Source organism: Temnothorax longispinosus, chromosome 10 (assembly GCF_030848805.1).
Source record: "Temnothorax longispinosus isolate EJ_2023e chromosome 10, Tlon_JGU_v1, whole genome shotgun sequence".
Classification (NCBI taxonomy): Eukaryota; Metazoa; Arthropoda; class Insecta; order Hymenoptera; family Formicidae; genus Temnothorax; species Temnothorax longispinosus.
In genome coordinates this window covers 12,258,309-12,274,154 of record NC_092367.1, presented here as the reverse complement: position 1 = coordinate 12,274,154, position 15,846 = coordinate 12,258,309, and the positions used below count along the sequence as shown (strand labels likewise).

General features: G+C 33.9%; 1 protein-coding gene across 6 annotated transcripts; it reads left to right on the top strand.

Annotated features, from left to right (window-relative positions):
* The first annotated feature begins 792 nt into the window (after nucleotides 1-792).
* Nucleotides 793-15,745, top strand: Vha44 (V-type proton ATPase subunit Vha44). Of its 6 annotated transcripts, none has more exons than XM_071790915.1 (9): nucleotides 793-919; nucleotides 6,039-6,360; nucleotides 8,681-9,307; nucleotides 12,343-12,529; nucleotides 12,608-12,706; nucleotides 12,823-13,031; nucleotides 13,208-13,352; nucleotides 13,429-13,570; nucleotides 13,796-15,745. In XM_071790915.1, exons 2-9 carry the CDS (start codon nucleotides 6,075-6,077, stop codon nucleotides 13,889-13,891), a joined length of 1,791 nt encoding a protein of 596 aa, XP_071647016.1. In that variant the 5' UTR covers nucleotides 793-919; nucleotides 6,039-6,074; the 3' UTR covers nucleotides 13,892-15,745. The 6 variants fall into 6 exon arrangements, with proteins under 6 accessions (XP_071647016.1, XP_071647012.1, XP_071647017.1 ...); XM_071790911.1 differs by lacking the exon at nucleotides 793-919 and adding an exon at nucleotides 2,435-2,940; XM_071790916.1 differs by lacking the exon at nucleotides 793-919 and adding an exon at nucleotides 2,443-2,940 and having other exon boundaries at nucleotides 8,681-8,836.
* The last annotated feature ends 101 nt before the right edge of the window (nucleotides 15,746-15,846 follow it).

Here is a 15,846-nt window from a genome sequence, read left to right as displayed (position 1 = left end):
GCATGCGCTGCCGAGCCATAGTTACAATAGGCGGCCGATAGTGAAATGATTAATTTGTTATTTTTTCAATAAAAATGCAATAAATCATTAAAATTATGATGGAACAATAAGGAGCAATGAAAGAGCAATCGTTCTATGCCCTATAAAGTTGCATAGAGTTATTATAAATATGTTTTTCAATAAAAATTAGAAATTTTTCGTTTTTATTAAATATCTCAAAAAATAATAATCTTAAAAGGGGAGCAATCGTCGATTCTGAGGGAGCAATTAGGGAGCAATCGTTTGAGCTATAGTAAATTAAAAAATATGAACTTGCATTGCCAACTTATTTCCGGTTCTTTTTTTGTACGCATTGAATCTTACTTCTACTTACACGATATTATTCCTACATGTTTTCCCAAGGGTGGATGATAAACATTATGTACGTATAAACTGTAGAATTTTTGTTTTAAGCAAATATTGTCGTCATGTGACAGCTGTGTATGTGCCCCAATAAGTATTATTTTTAATTTTTTGGTGCTTTTGATATAAAATCGCGTTTTCCACCGTAGATTTTTGTGCGGACTTTAATTCTAGACCAAAAACTTGCAATTCTGTAAAGCCAATTAAAAGATCCATTGATTAACGATAATGTCGGTAAATCATACGGCTGCAGGATCCCCTTAAGGGTGCTGTCCCATGGACATCGGAATTATCGGAAAACGGAATCGGAAAGGTGAGATGGTGGGGAGCTAACCAATCAGAATGATTCCGTTGCGTGTTTTCACACTGGGTTCCCCATGGCGATCATTTTTCGGAACGGAATTCATGCATGTGCGTAATAATTCAAATATCTGGCGGTCAAAGAGTGTTGTGATAAGTTGCTGTTGTATTTATATATCTGTTTTGATTGAAAAAGGGGAATATAATGTCATCTGCTGTAAGTATTGTAATTATGAGATACGTATGCTAAGTTATGTTATATTAGGTTATAATGTTTATATATTGATAATCTAGCATACATTTCTAGCCCAACATACAGATACAATATGAGGCTTGTTCGCGTTGCTTGAAACCTGCTTGAAGTTATCTGAAACTAAAAAAAGAAAGCTAAAACTTTGTAAACTTATAGTTATCTATAACAGTTACACGAAAATAATTGTCCGCTGAGGTTTTCGCAGTGGAAAAGTGCTCAGCTGATGCAGTGAAGGATGCCACGCGCCCGCGCGCATAGCGATGCGCCGTATCTTTCAGTCATCAGCTGAGCACTTTTCCACCGCGAAAAACTCAGCGGACAATTATTTTCGTGAAACTGTTAAAGTTGACTATAACTTCCCCAAATTTCAGCTTTCTTAGTATAAGTTTACTCAGCGCATATTTTTCGCATGTTTGGGCGAGAAGCTGACGTACAACCCCCCACCATGAAGTCAGCTGACTATTATTTTCCGTTTATTTAGATCATAATAAACGTACAAACAAAGTCTCAGCTTTCTTTATGTCGGTTTATTTTTATTATAATTATACGTGTGTGGGTGGCTGCCACGGCAACACCCACCGCTACCATGGAAGCTGACGTTTACTTCGTTTATTAGCACACCGAATTGAACACTAGCCGAAAATCTCAAATTTCTTAAAATAATTCACTTAAAATGGCAGCTGGCTCCCGGACTATTGACTCCATCGATCTTCCGCAATGCGCATGCGCCGATATCATTGCTTGGGTTACCGTTAGAGGAGAGATTGTTGTGCTTTGCTCGAGTTTAAATGTTGACGTCATGTGACATGTTGATTTCTCCCTTTCTTTCTTGTACAGATGTTGGACACAGGTTCGATACTTAATTCCCCTTCCATTATTTATACTTCCATTTATTAATATATATGTTCTAAGTTCTAAGACAGGCCTGTCAACTTGGAACTTGGAACTCCGGAGCCACGTCGCTTCCCCCTTTCCGACCACGGAGAGTGAGAGAAACGAGTTCCTGCACTGGATGCAGTTTGACATTCATGCCTACTAAACTTCATCCGCCAGTGGAGAAACCTCAAACCATTTTCCACATTCTCCGTGGATAGAAAGGGGGAAGCATCGTGGCTCTGGAGCTCCATGTTGATCAGGGTCTGTCTTAAGGCATCACATGATCAGTCATATGATACACAAATCACATTCAGATCTTATATGTATACATTACAGTCTCGTGATATATTCAAATCCCGCACATAGCGCACATTTGGTACAGCAGCGTGTATACATGTGCACATATACAAACATACAAAAGCGGCTTGTAATCAGTTTCGCTCCTGTCCTTTCTACCATATGCAAAATAATAATTACAGCGAGCAGTATATAAAATATAGAAGCTGTATGTATACATACTATCAATTATACATACCACCCATACACATACACACAAAATACAGACAATGACAGTGCTGCCAATTGCTCCCTTTAAATCAACTTTCTCATACGACCGTGTGACGTGTGACATTCGATCGTCGCAATTCGCATCGTCGGAACTTTCCCGATCAGTGATAAACCATGATAAACGGCGATAAACGATGACGGACGTGCGTGCGCGCGAGATCGCTCGATCTTGATCAATTTCGATCAGTCATACATAACTCATAACAGTCATAACGCGAGATGCCTGCCGTTGGTAGTGTTGGCACTGCTGTCGCCGAGTCAGCTGACGGCACGGCGTTGTCTTGTCGGGGGCCGGAGCCGCGTGACGCCGTGGCTTAGTTGTCGGGCGGGTCGCAAGGCAGCAGCAGCACCACCACGCAATCTGTCATCACGTGAGCGGTCACAATGGTCTCTGGTGGTCCCGTCGTCGGCGAGCAGCGTCGCCCAACCCGCGAGATCCTCTGAAGTCTCCTTCCGGTGGAAAGCCGACCTGGCGTCCGGTCGCAAAACATCGACGACGACAACGAGGAGGAGGAAAAGGAGATTCAGCGATCTCCCTACTGGTACGTAGGGCCGTAAGCGCGTTTACATCAACTTCTCTACCCGTCCCGTCGACGAGACGCACGCGCGTGCCGATCTCTCGCTCTCTCCACGATGAAACGTCACGTTGGATAAAGACGCACGTGATTGTCGAGCGAGCCGCCCGCGAGGTTTCTTGGCGATTTCTCGCGTATAATTCTTCGTCCTGACACGTCGTACGTTCACGTTCCCCCGTACCCGTCATCGACGCGTTATTATCGATTGCTGCCCCTCTCTCCCTCGAGGGCGGCCCGTGGTCCGCCGACGCCATTGGATCGGCCTGGAGGCTATTTTTCTTGCCCCTAATTTTTGGGATCGCCGAATCCGTCTGTGTAACTCACCAAAGATTCTGTTCAGGGATTTACTTACCGAAGGACGCGCGCCGTCTCTCGACGTCGCCGCGTTGTCGCACTTGTCGCGGATTGTTTCTCTCTCTCTCTCTCTCTCTCTCTCTCTCTCGCGCGCGCGCGCTCTCTCGATATTGATCGGCTGTAGGTATGTACACCGCGAGCCGTTCGTACGTACGGTCACGTGGAAAACGCGCCTAATTACATAACAAGCAGACGCGACGCTCGCCATGCCACACCCCCTTCCGCGCGGGCGCGTGCCGTTTATTCCGCGATCCGCAAATTCTCGCGAATTTAATTGCCCTTCTACCCAGGATGATCATGTTTGCCTCTCGACTCTCGGCTCTTGGCTCTTGAACGGGTCATCTCCTGCGCAAATGCGAACGGCGCGGTGCATACCTGGTTCGATGGCTGACTGACAGGATGGCAGCAGGTGGTTGTCCGGGGAGATCAGCCCTTTAAAATGTTCATTCGCGCTTTCCCTGCTGTCAGTTTTATATGTTTATGTTCTTGTAAATGCAATGTCTGATAGAGGTTTGTGTTATCTAGTCTGTACTTTGTATTATATCCTTGTCTATTCTAATACTCTTTTGTAATATAACAGGTTATAAGTTTATTTCGATTTTATTATTGTGTTTAGATGTTAATTATTTTGTTTAGAATACCATCATACATTTGACTATACATGTTTGAAATTTGATTAATATCTTCAAAACATTATAAAAAAGCGTAAGGGCCAAAGCACATGTGACAGTCGAGTCGTGGAGTCGTTACGAAAGCATGTGCGTTACTTACGTAACGACTCCATGACTACGACTGTCAAATGTATGATGGTATTCTAAACAAAATAATTCATATCTAAACACAATAATAAAATCGGAATAAACTTATAATCTGTTATATTACAAAAGAGTATTAGAATAGACAAGGATACGCCAAAGCGTATCCTGATTTGTCAGGTCGAGGACTACGACCGTCGTATATCGCTACGCCATGGTATGCTTTGGCTCTAACTGCATAGAAATATGTCGTATATGCCTGCTCCTGTTACCTGGATTCTATAGTTTTATATAAAAAAAGTTGTATATAAAAAAAGAGATCATTTACTAACCCTTGCATTTACTAATTGTAAAACAAATGTCAAATATATTCTATGTTCTGTATATAGTATACAATACACTATGTACTCTATGTACGCTATATAGGTACATAGCATACAGCATATAGTATACTATGTATACGTACACTATACACTATATATTATACTATACTATATACTAATTTAATGTGTCGGTTGGAGTTGAATATAGTACTCGTCGTTTAAGGAGGTATTTGCTGAAAAGTGCTTGAAAATAGGCAATTTTTTCCTCATAAATGATAAAACCTATAAACTTGTAGTTTTTGCATATGTATTTGTTACTATTTTATTGTTTTATGTAAGAATAACTAATATTTAAGAAAATGTAAGGTGTAATAACGACTTTGATCTTACATCAATCACTCAGTGAAACATTAAGGTATTCCTTTCACGGAGGAGCGTATTTTGTAGGCGCTTAAGCAGGGCCTCAGCAAACTCTTGTATATTGCATTAAACTTATATAAAATCAAGTTATAATTGATTATTATGTTTAATTATAAGAAAAAAGTGAAAATATTATGTGTATCTAGAAATTTTTCATTTTTCGGTAAATTTTACTGTCAGAACAATATGGCAACGCTGCGCTTTTCAGGGCGCCGATTGTAAAATGTGAAGTTGATAACAAAACTGTCAATGTAAGTGTCAATTTCATTAATCAAAGAATATTGTGACATTTTCTTTTTATCAAAGAGAGATTTTATAATAATAATGAGTGATAAGAAACATAAAGTGAGGAGTAATGTGGGCAAAAATAAGGGACAATTTGTAAAATTAAAAGTTGATAATAAACAAATAAACCGTATGTGATGAACTGAAGTGTGACATGAGCGCACAGCTTGCAGCGTTGCCAAATAATTCCTTGAAAGTCGCCATTAAAAATATTCATCTATAAACCACATTTTAAGTCAACTTTTAACATAAATATTTTGTTTAAATATTCGGTGACTGTATTTTTATCGGCACTATCGAAAGTATAGAGTTTAGCGAATATGTAGCGCAGTTAATATTTAATATCTTAAAATATTTGATTAACAAATTATTACATTGAAATGTAGAAAATAGACTTTTTCGATAACGTCACATAAAATATCGAATTTTCAAAGTCATAATTCATCTTTATATGTTCGGTAATGTGGTTTAATTTTTTTCTGGCGTAAAGATATGCATTTTAACTCTCGTACCAAAAAATTAGTTAATTCTTAAGACTTTAGTGTCATGAAAGGAATACCTTAAAGGAGGAGATATTAAAGATTGATATCTTTTTTTCTTGTATTTTAATACTTAATATACTTTCAAAAATTCCTTCTGCTTTTTAGCTATCTTTGCATACAGTAAAGTGTCGTGTAACGCAGGAAAATTAAGAGTGATACAAAAGCAAGTTTTTTATGTGTAAAATCTTTTACGTCTACAATTCTTGAATAATTCAATATTATATTCTTACGCATGCCTACCTTAATTTTTCACAAAAACGACTACCTAATCGGGCTACACGTACATATAATTAGAAGGAATTTTTTTATAATTTGTTTACATCTAGAGATAAGGTCTCTTAAAAAATTTCAATTAAATTGGTGTCACGATATCGTCGCTGTTTCAGGTATATTAGAGATTTAGTCGCGAAACACTACTCAAGATGACGGAGTATTGGCTGATATCCGCGCCGGGTGACAAAACCTGTCAGCAGACATGGGAGACTATGAACAATTTAACATCCAAACAACATTCTCTGTCGGTGAACTACAAATTTCATATTCCGGATCTGAAGGTCGGAACGCTGGACCAGCTAGTCGGTTTGTCGGACGACCTGGGCAAGCTTGACACATATGTGGAGCAAGTAACGCGTAAAGTGGCGACGTATCTGGGCGAGGTTCTGGAGGACCAGAGGGACAAGCTGCACGAGAACTTGATGGCCAACAACAGTAAGTAGAGGAGACACCTGTTGCCTTGTTATCTCTTGGGCCTTTACATTCTTTCAACAATATTGTCCACGTGATGGAGGATCAAGTTGTTTATCTAAATCAAGGGTCCAAACCGTTATCCGCGTTTATCTATTCAATCAATTTTATCTTTATTTCGAATGTTAAGGAACACTTGATCTAATTAATAATGTGTAAAAGACTGCGGTCTATTATAATTCTGTTTATCATAATTCTATTTAAATATTGCGAGGTGTTAAACTTTTATTCTGGTAGTTGAAACTCGCGTTTTCTACTTTGGTAGAGAACAGAGAACAGATACATTATTATTAGAGTTATAGACTAGAAAATGCGAATCTATAGAATATTACAATCCACATTGTTCAACATCGCTTGGATAAGTGTGCATTGTCCATGGTATCTATATGATTCGATCAAAAGGACTAGTTGTAGAAATAACTTTACGCGTTTATTGTCGGTAAAAAATATTTTGGACCCTTGCGAACAGGTATCGATCGTATTGTCTATGCATCATTTTCTTATAACGCTCTAACTTAGGGTAATATACATTCTGTTGATTAATTAACGCACCAATGAAACTGTACACAACACGAAACATGCACACTATTTCGAGTTACCTTTTTTGTCAATGATCCTCGATATCTATCAGTTATGATTAACCCAGATTTTATCTTGATTTGTTGGAGACAATAAGTTCAATTTTAGAGAAGTATAATCTCCCCGTTTCTCCCCACGATACCCCATATTGTAGTTCGATAGAATGAGATTGTAACGATTTTGTCTGTATACACAAATAGTACGTACGAAACGTATGATATGTTGCATAATATTAGAACATTTCTGCATGTTTCAATAGTTTAATTAGGTGGATACAGACAAAGTTCCCCTGTAGTATATATGTATTAACATCTATGTATATGATGCATATCATTTGAAAATAACTTTTATTCACAAACCTTTTTTTCTATTATTTGTTATGATATCAAATAATTATGCTAGACTTTTTTAGTGAATATTTTAATATACTTTAATATATTTATATAATTAGTACATTATTAATTAATTAATTAGCTACGAATGATATGCTTCATATATAATACCTAGTTGTACCTAGTTAATATATTCGTAGAATGCTTATTCATGTGTTTAGTTGTTTCCGTTTATTATCTACTACAGACTTATTTCTAAATTTGTGATGTCGCTTGGCTTACTTTTGTTTAACTTCGACCACATTAACCCTGTTTTCCCACCCTTCTTATTATTTTATTAATAATTGCTCGTACATATGCACTACGCAAGAATCTATATTAAGGTGTAAAGGAGGAAAAAGATGCTTCTCGAGAGACACGAATACCATAACATAATATGTAAAGGACAAACGAAACAAAAGTATATGGACAGATCTGGAATTACGGACCACACGCGTGTCGGATAAAATCTTCCGCAGGACGCGAGAAATTGCTTGGGTTACTGTGGTCACCAAGCTCTGATTATACACTATAAAATTTCATTTTCCTTGGTTCTCTTATCATCAATCCTCCTTTTATAATTTATATTACTATCTGTTTGCGATGCACCGTATGATTTCGAGTCGCAATGACTCTTATTTCTTTACTTTCCAGTATATACATTTCGTCAATACTTATTACTTATTATATTCTCTCGAATATTCTTTTTGTTGCTTAGTTTTTCTACTTTGTTATTGTTTTCGCAATATATTGGAGTATTTAACGTTTAATAAGCTGTAATTAATATGATAAATTTATATTTTATAAATCATAATTTATATATTTTAGATTCTTCTTTTTGAATACGTTCAAATTAATATGTAGAAATAAAAATTACAGCTGTTCAAAGAACAGAAAAAGTTTTTAATCATATACATTGAATACAGAATAGTGCAAACATTTTTACAAATATCGGTCGTCCAAATTTTAAATACTATAGAAATATTCAAAGCGTTAGACAGTACATTAAATTGAACGTTGTATTGTTTGCTCTTTTTAAAAAAATTTTGCTACTTTTTGTATCGGACTGTGTTTATATACATATTTTGGAACATCTGCATCCATTTAACTAATCGATATTACCACTGAAAAAACGACATTAAATTTGAACTTAGTCACTCTGGTTGATAAAAGTAAGATGATCCGCGCTAAATACTCCTTATTTTCTTCTCCTGAGTTGTTTTTCATTCAGTTTCGTCAGCATTGTCGTTAGGCGTTTGCGTAGGAGACAATAATAGTTGAGCAAGACAATAAGAAAGATCGCGCGGAGATTGGGACTGGGCTGTAATGGATAGGTCAAACATCAATGGAGGGGGAGAGCTCGAGCCCCGAAGGGGCTCCGGACACCCCGCCAAACACCCCTGTTACACCATCACACAAGACTACGATGGAGCATCACAGACAGTGGAGGGAATTGGAGAAGTCCGAACCAGAGCCGGCCACCTGTTTAGGTCAGCATCATCACCAACGTCATCATTTCCACGACCATCAGCATCATCACCATCACCAACATCATCATAGTTCCCATAAACATCACCACAACGATCATTCCTCCGCGTTCGAAAAGAAGCTGTCGTACGATCTTCAGGGCATCTGTGATGTCAAAGCTCAGCCCAACAACTATGTCTCGTCGATATACTCATGCTACCATGCCCATTGGTGCGTTGCTTCTGTACCTTCGACGCCACGCTCCAGTCCCACTCCCGCGAGTCCAACCCTCTCCTCCCTCTCATCGAACTGTAGCAGCGAAGGAGAGCTTGGGTGGCAGCAGCCGTTACGTCCGCGGACCACCACTGAGAAAGATCCAGATCGATCTGCCCGCAAATCGGTTGGAGATGATGATGACGACGACGATGACGATGCGGACCAAAACAGCGACCAAGACCAAGATCAAGACCATAGTGGCAATTTGCCGAATCCAGGTACCCTGCCACTGCCGGTCGATGTGAGACCGTCATTCCTCCTCCCTTTTGTCTCCCTCCTCTTGATACATTGCTGCAAAGCTTTGTTCGTCCCGTGCACTACGTGTCTCAGTGGTTAGCGACTGAATCATTATCGTGTTTTCTTGGGAGGTAATATAACGCAGGAAAAATAAAAAAACAGAGAGATTGTCAGAATTCTTGAGTAGAGATACTTGTTAATTTACAGGAGGGTAAAAACACATTTGAAAAAGTTTGTAAATAAAGAAGAAAAGATGTAAAGAAACGATTTATTATAGTTCTAAACTTTATCACATTGTAAAGTATAATGTAGGTATACTTACACTCTAGTGTTCTATTTCTTTAAACGTTACAGCTTTGCATTATATATATTGCATTATATATATAATGCAATAATAATTTTGACTACAATATTATTGTAAAACTTTTGTTAAAATATGTGTAAAATTATTTTAATAAGCTCATTTTAATAAGGAAGAATTATTTATTGTTAATTTACTTTCTCTTTGTATTATTGTAGAACAATTATTGTTTTAAACATTATTATTAAACATAATAAATCTTAATTATATAAATAACAGAATAAGAAAAACATAATTTTTTAATAGTTAGGAAACAACAAGAAATATATGACAATCTCTCTTCTAAGAAAATTGATATATTTAAATTGAAATTAATACATCCTTTTCGAAATTGTAATTAAAGACGTTTTCCGATTGTATTCATTTAATGATTAATAAATCGGAAGCTGTTAAAGGGAAAATTCATCATTCCGTAGCACATCCCGATTATGATGAGTGTGTATATCTTTTTTTCACAATTGATTTTTTTCAAGAAATTTCGCTGATGTATCTTTGGTTTTTGGCTCGTTTGTCTTCTGTCCTTTATACTAATTATGTATAGTTATGTTGCAATTTTATACAACTGTTATACGCGCGAACGTAAATAGCTCAATATCCCATTTTGTGGTGAATCGCGATTTGCATATTATATATATCTAGTTATCTGATTATTCACCAGACAATTCAGCTTCTCCTAATTTTGCTCTTTTTTTTGTAGCTTTCGTGTATCACTTCTGCTCTTATTTATTAGTTATTGCAACTTTTTGTTACTAATATATATTGTATATATATTTTGTTAGCATTTATGTTTGATATCATTTATGTATATATGCAGGATATAACTGAAATGGATCTGGGAAAGCAAATGGCACAAAAAGGATAAAAGACGAGAAAAATGTAACACTCGACACTTACAATTAAATGTACCTAGAAATCTTTTACACACTTTTACCCCGCTCTAATTATTTGATCCCGAATTATATTTCTGTTCTCCTAATATTGATCTTTAATTCTCATTTTAATAATTACTATAATTTCAGTAAAAAAATCACATTTTATAAGCACAGACGATAATACATATACAAAACAATGATATTGTAGATAGTAGCACAGATCAGCACATTCAGCACAAATAGCATTAGTAGAAATTAACAAATATTTAATCGATCGGTACGTGAGTTTATGGCTAATACTACTTTGCATGATTATTGGAATAGAATTGAATAAGAAACAAATGCGCTTCACAGTTCTCGTATGTAATTTATATTGTCTAATAGCTCTTATATAGTATAAGAGCTATTAGAAACCATATATATCCGTATGAAAAAATGGAATAATGTACTATTATCTTTTTATGCATTATTTAATTCACCTATCACGCTTCTTTATTTTGGCTACTTCGCTTATTTTATTATATTGCATTATTGCACATTGATTTGTGATGGCTAATCATGCGTGTTAGTAATAAAAGTCTACATATATACCTGTGAGGAAACGTGCGGAAAAAGGTATATTAGTAGGTATATGTTATCGTTAAAAGATTTAAGTAATGTAGATTTTCGAAAAGATTCGTGACTTAGATATTATCATGTTTAACATCTTTTTTTCTCAAATGTACGTGAGCATCTTTTTCTTTTTAACACAAAAGCATATATACGCGTTATTCCAAAATTTATTTGTATTCATTGAGCATGTATATAAAACAGAAACATTCTATTCACGAATATATAAGAAAATAATGCAGATAATTGCGAAAGTGAATAAAAAATATAATTAATATTTTCTGTAATATTAATAAGAGCATACAGGTACATATGCATGCGTAACAAGGATTTGTTTTGTCTGACTAGATTAATGTACAATTTTTTGTATCATATATAATTACAATGTATTTATAAGATATATAGCGATATAAATGCAAAAGATAATACAGTTTCTCAAGACATTGCTAAGATCTGCATGTACAAATATGTACAAATATAAAAGTTATATGTAGATTACAAAGGCATTATACATATATATATATATATATATATATATATATATATATATATATATTAATTAAAAGTCTTTTAAATAAAGTTTTTTATTATATTTCTGAGTTATAAATATTGTGTACAGAATTTTACATAAATAATACTAAATAACTGTGTTGTGTTTTTGTAAAAAAGTAATTATATATTTCTTATATATATATTGTATATTTTCTTATTTTTTCTTATATATAAATAAATATAAAGTTTGTTTATGGATTTGTTTATTATGGGTTGCATGATATACTCTGTGTATGTCCTGCTTTTTTTTGTAATGACGAATAAGCAGCATTGTAAAATCAAGAAATTGCTTGTGTGTGGAAATCATTTTTTCTTTATCTCACCATTTTGAATATTATTCTTTTAATAACATTACTTCAGATAACGTGTAGATTTATTATAACAAAAAAGATACATGTACAAGCATTTGTATATGTTGATAATATATGCAGAGCTTGAGAAGTATATCAATATTGAATCTGTTAAAAATTTTACATTTACTGCACTTGTAGAGGTTCGCTACATTCTCTATTGATTATGTGTTAAAGAATATGTAAATATGTTCTAAAGCTCTGTTTACAAACTTGTTCATCAAGATTATTTATTGTCTAAAACAATTGGATTAATACTTAAAATTCACTAGGTGATCTGCCATCATATATAACTCGATTCCAGTGGGACATGGCTAAATACCCCATCAAACAATCTCTGAGAAACATCGCAGATATTATCAGTAAACAAGTGGGACAGATCGATGCTGATCTAAAAACTAAATCCACGATATACAACAATTTGAAAGGCAGCTTACAAAATTTGGAAAAGAAACAGACGTAAGTTTAATTTGTTTTTAAATTGAATGCAATCGACCATTATGTAAATGTCACTATGTAATATTTAATCTGTGACAGGGGAAGTTTATTAACACGAAATTTAGCAGACTTAGTGAAAAAGGAACACTTTATTCTGGATAGCGAATATTTAACTACTTTGCTTGTAATTGTACCGAGGTGAGTGAACACACTTACAGCTTTTTTTTTGCCATACTATACTAAAGTCATGTAAAAATTATCATATTGTTGAGTTATATGAGGAATTAGCATTTATGTGTATCTTATATTTTCAGATCCAGTTTCCAGGAATGGTACGGTTGTTATGAAAAACTGACAGATATGATTGTACCGCGTAGTACACAGCTCATTACTCAGGATTCAGAATACGGATTATTTACAGTCACTTTATTTAAGAAAGTAATGGACGAGTTTAAATTGCATGCTCGTGAAAAGAAGTTTATTGTACGAGATTTTACATATAATGAAGAAGAATTAGCAGCAGGTTTGTTATAAGGAGATCTTTTATGATTTGTATGGAACAACATTGCATGCAATAACATAATAATTTAAAAATAAATATAAGTTTCACATATTAGACATTTCTAGAGATTAATACGTTTCTAGAGATATATACGTTTTGCAAAGAATAAAATTTATTCTAATTACATTTTATTACAGGAAAGAATGAAATTACAAAGTTGGTAACTGACAAAAAGAAGCAATTCGGGCCGCTTGTTCGTTGGTTAAAAGTGAATTTCAGTGAATGTTTTTGCGCTTGGATTCATGTTAAAGCTTTGCGCGTATTTGTTGAATCTGTTCTTAGGTACTACTGTACATTAATGTGTTTCATTGAAACAAATACTATAGGATAATAACATTATAATATAAATGATTTGTAGATATGGCTTACCTGTCAATTTCCAAGCAATATTACTGCACCCGCATAAGAAATGCGCAAGGAGATTACGCGACGCTCTAAATCAGCTTTATGCTCATTTAGATTCATCCGCTACCGGTACAACGGCGCTACATAATCAGGATGTAAGTAAAGCTATATAAGATGGTTATTGTTTTATATTATTGAAATCAACATTTAATCACAGTTTCGAAACTTTATTAAATTCTTATTCTTGTAAATAAATATTACTTTAGAATCGAATTTTAATATCTGTTATATAATATGAAATATATACAAACAAAATGTATATATTTTTTTCCTGAATGGAACACATTTATATTTATGTGATGACATTTTAATTTTAACAGAGTGTGGATATACCAGGATTAGGTTTTGGCCAAAGTGATTATTTCCCGTATGTCTATTACAAGATCAACGTGGATATGGTTGATAATAAGGTCTAATCAGTCTGCTTTTTTCCTCCCGAATGTCACACTTCCTTTTATATATCCGGATATAATTCTATTACATTAAGAATCTGGCGGCGGATGCGTACAAGTCTCTTACTTGTATCAATATATAAAAAGAACACTGCATTTCCAGAAAAGTTCTTTCAATTTTTCCTTAGTTATGTTTATAATTATAAATCATAATTCACTACAATCGGAGAACAGTGTCACTTAACTTTTTTCGGAAATAATTATTTTTCTAAACCAATAAAATTGGAATAATGTATAAACTGTAATATTATACTCGGAACTGTGCATAATAGTTTGTGCATTCCCTTATACATATTTCTCCTAAGTATTAAGCATAAAACAAGTGAAATTATAGACGATAATAAAGATTATAAATTCTCAGGCAATTACCATTGATCACATGCTTTCGATTTGTAGTTGTGGCATCAAGTATCTCTGTGACAGCAATTTATTTTGATTCTTTGTTACTTCTCGATACTTGGAAACAGCGCGACATATTTTACACGCTAATGCGACATAAAAATGCATACCGTTTCTAAGTAGAATTGCCACAATATGATTAATTATGTACCCGTTAATCTGTTGTTAATCTCTGTCCATACAGAGTTAAAGTGCTGATCTTTTCATTAATGTGTAAGGGATCAAGACTTGTGAAAAAAAATATATATATGCACCTTGTTACATCTTATAAAGAATATTCACACTGTGTCATGTGAATATTCAACAAAAAATGTGAATTGTTAACCACAGTAGAGAAAAAATGGAATATCTTATTGTTGAATACTAAGACGAGAGTTTTATGTCATGTATTCTTATAGTATTTTATTGTTTTAAACAAATTTATGGACTATAAAAGTAAGTTTCACACGCGCGTAATATGTGCAGTTTACATTATGTATTGTCTGTATGGAAAAGTCGTATTATCATGAGTCTAAAAATTTTAATATATTATGAACCATTTAATAATTGAAACATATACTATATTGAAACATATTATAATCATTGTTTAGCGTCTAAATATTTTATTAGATTGAAGGTATCTTATGCTAACAGCGAATTTATCGAAAAGATAATTAATAAAAACGTTTTTAAAATTTTCTTTATTTCGTAAAACGACTCCCAATAGATGGAGAAAACAATATATCGATTTTTTTATATTATTAAGCATAAATTTATATTTCTGATTATTCAAATATGTAGACTATATTTTTTTATCAATTGTTTCATTTGTAAATTAAATTTAGCTATTTTTGAGTTGGCACCGTTACAAACTGCACAATATATAAGTCTCTTTGGTGAATATATATATATATATATATATATATATATATATTTATTATATATATATATATATATATATATATATATATATATATATATATATATATATATATATATATACCAATTATATAAATATATACCATAAAAATGTATTTTCTGAAGAAATTTCATGTTCAAACAAGTTTAGTTTCTCACACTGATTATAATGTAAATTGCTTGTACATAAGAAAAATCCATGTATAGCGTTCATGGTTTCATATTATTATATTTTGAGTTGCAAGATCATTGTAAAATGCAGACCAATGTACAATGTTTTAATCAAGCGAAATCATACCAGCGGAAATCGATGACAATACTGATTAAATGTTGTCTGCTCCTTAAGCCTACACAAAGAAGCAAGATTATGTGGCATGTAATAAAAAAGAAAGGATACATATACATATTGGCAGTTCAATTGTGTAGATACGTTTAAAGAAATGATTATACAGTCAATTGACTTTTGCGAATTGTATAGGTAAATATAATTGTAGATAATAAATATTTAAGTTTAATTGTCAATATCTTTTGTTTATACGTTCATTACTAGATCCTTAAAATATGGTGGAATACCAATCCAATTCCTTTTCTCACTCCTGATTTCTTGCGATTGTGATGTACAC

Excerpts from the sequence above, each read along its gene's own strand:
- Vha44 (XM_071790915.1), top strand. The coding sequence starts at position 6,075 with ATGACGGAGTATTGGCTGATATCCGCGCCGGGTGACAAAACCTGTCAG. Across the intron at positions 6,361-8,680 it reads GAACTTGATGGCCAACAACA|GTCAAACATCAATGGAGGGG; the intron begins GTAAGTAGAGGA and ends TGTAATGGATAG. Across the intron at positions 13,032-13,207 it reads TGAAGAAGAATTAGCAGCAG|GAAAGAATGAAATTACAAAG; the intron begins GTTTGTTATAAG and ends ATTTTATTACAG.